Here is a 1,434-nt window from a genome sequence, read left to right as displayed (position 1 = left end):
GGCACTCCCTCAGTACTGACCTTCTGACAGTGCGGCACTCCCTCAGTACTGACCCTCTGACAGTGCGGCACTCCCTCAGTACTGACCCTCTGACAGTGGGGCACCCCCTTAAGGATGTGTTGCAGATTCTGGGAGTAGGGGAGTGAGAAAACCTAACAAATGGGAATTTTGCTAACTGCAACTCTCTTTCTCTCCCTCTCCCCCTCCCCCCCCCCCCATGTGTCGAGCAGCCTCGGAGGCGGGACGTGGACGACCACCTGCGGGCCGGGCAGCCGGAGCACCTCCTGCTGATGCTGAAGAGGAGAGGCGGGCCGCCGCTCGAGGGGGGCGCATCGGCTCCAGCCTCGGGGGAGCTGAGCGCCCTGGGGCGGAAGGCGGACGCCCTGAGCCGCGAGCTGGAGAGGTACGCCCACCTGGTGGAGGTGCTGCAGCGGCGCTGCCTGCATTCGGAGCAGCTGGTGGCGGGCCTGCAGCGCCGGGTGCGGGCGCTGGAGGGAGCCCGCGAGCAGCCCGCCAGCACCAATGGAGTGCTCCTCTGGAAGATCCGGGACTTTGCCTCCCGCCTGGCGGCGGCCAGGGCCGAGCGGGTGACGTCATTCTACTCTCCCGCCTTCCAAACGCACCCTTTCGGCTACCGCCTGTGCTGCCGCCTCTACCCGAACGGCGATGGCAACGGCCGGGGCAGCCACCTCTCCCTCTTCCTGGCCGTGGTGCGCGGCGACTACGACGACGTGCTGCCCTGGCCGTTCCGCCAGCGGGTCACCTTTCTGCTGCTGGACCAGGCGCAGCAGAAGCACCACCTGCGGGAGTCCTTCGCGCCGGACGCGCTGAGCGGCTCCTTCCACAAGCCGCAGAGCCGCATGAACGTGGCGAGCGGCTGCCCCACCTTCGCCCGCCACGAGATGCTGCACCGGGATCGCAGCCCTTACCTGCGGGACGACACCCTCTACATCAAGGTGGTGGTGGACACGGCGGGGCTGGTGCCCTGAGGGTTGCTCACCTCTCTCCACCAACCGTCCCCATCACCACCAGGGGACTGTCACTCTCCACCTTCCTTCCCACCCACCCTAATCCCACCACCGCCATTAGGGGGACTGTCACTCTCCACCTTCCTTCTCACCCACCCTAATCCCACCACCGCCATTAGGGGGACGGTCGCTCTCCACCTTCCTTCCCACCCACCCCTTTCCCCACCACCAGGGGGACAGTCCCTCTCCACCTTTCTTCCCCTCCCCCTCCCCCCCCCCCCATCCCTTCTTGGTTTTTCCTGGATTGAATCCTCCTTATGGTCGTCCTTAGCTGAGGAAACATGTGCCCAGGGTGGGAGGGAGAACAACAAATGTCTCCCAAATTGATTTCTGGGACTGGCAGGCATGATGAGGAGAGACTGGATGGGTTGGGACTGGTGCCCCCTGGAGTTTAGAACAAGTGAGT

At 64.9% G+C, this 1,434-nt stretch overlaps 1 protein-coding gene across 1 annotated transcript in view; it reads left to right on the top strand.

Moving 5' to 3' along the window:
• The window catches only part of LOC122541173 (TNF receptor-associated factor 2-like), a 12,993-nt gene extending 11,878 nt beyond the window's left edge, over positions 1 to 1,115 (top strand). Inside the window, exon 7 of the mRNA XM_043677793.1 lies at positions 231 to 1,115. Within this exon, the coding sequence (XP_043533728.1) occupies positions 231 to 989 (759 nt within the window). The 3' untranslated portion in view covers positions 990 to 1,115. The remainder of the gene's footprint in view (positions 1 to 230) is intronic.
• The last annotated feature ends 319 nt before the right edge of the window (positions 1,116 to 1,434 follow it).

This window comes from Chiloscyllium plagiosum, chromosome 37 (assembly GCF_004010195.1).
Source record: "Chiloscyllium plagiosum isolate BGI_BamShark_2017 chromosome 37, ASM401019v2, whole genome shotgun sequence".
NCBI lineage: Eukaryota > Metazoa > Chordata > Chondrichthyes > Orectolobiformes > Hemiscylliidae > Chiloscyllium > Chiloscyllium plagiosum.
The sequence above is the reverse complement of the archived record's forward strand: the minus strand, read 5'-3'. Positions and strand labels throughout refer to the sequence as shown.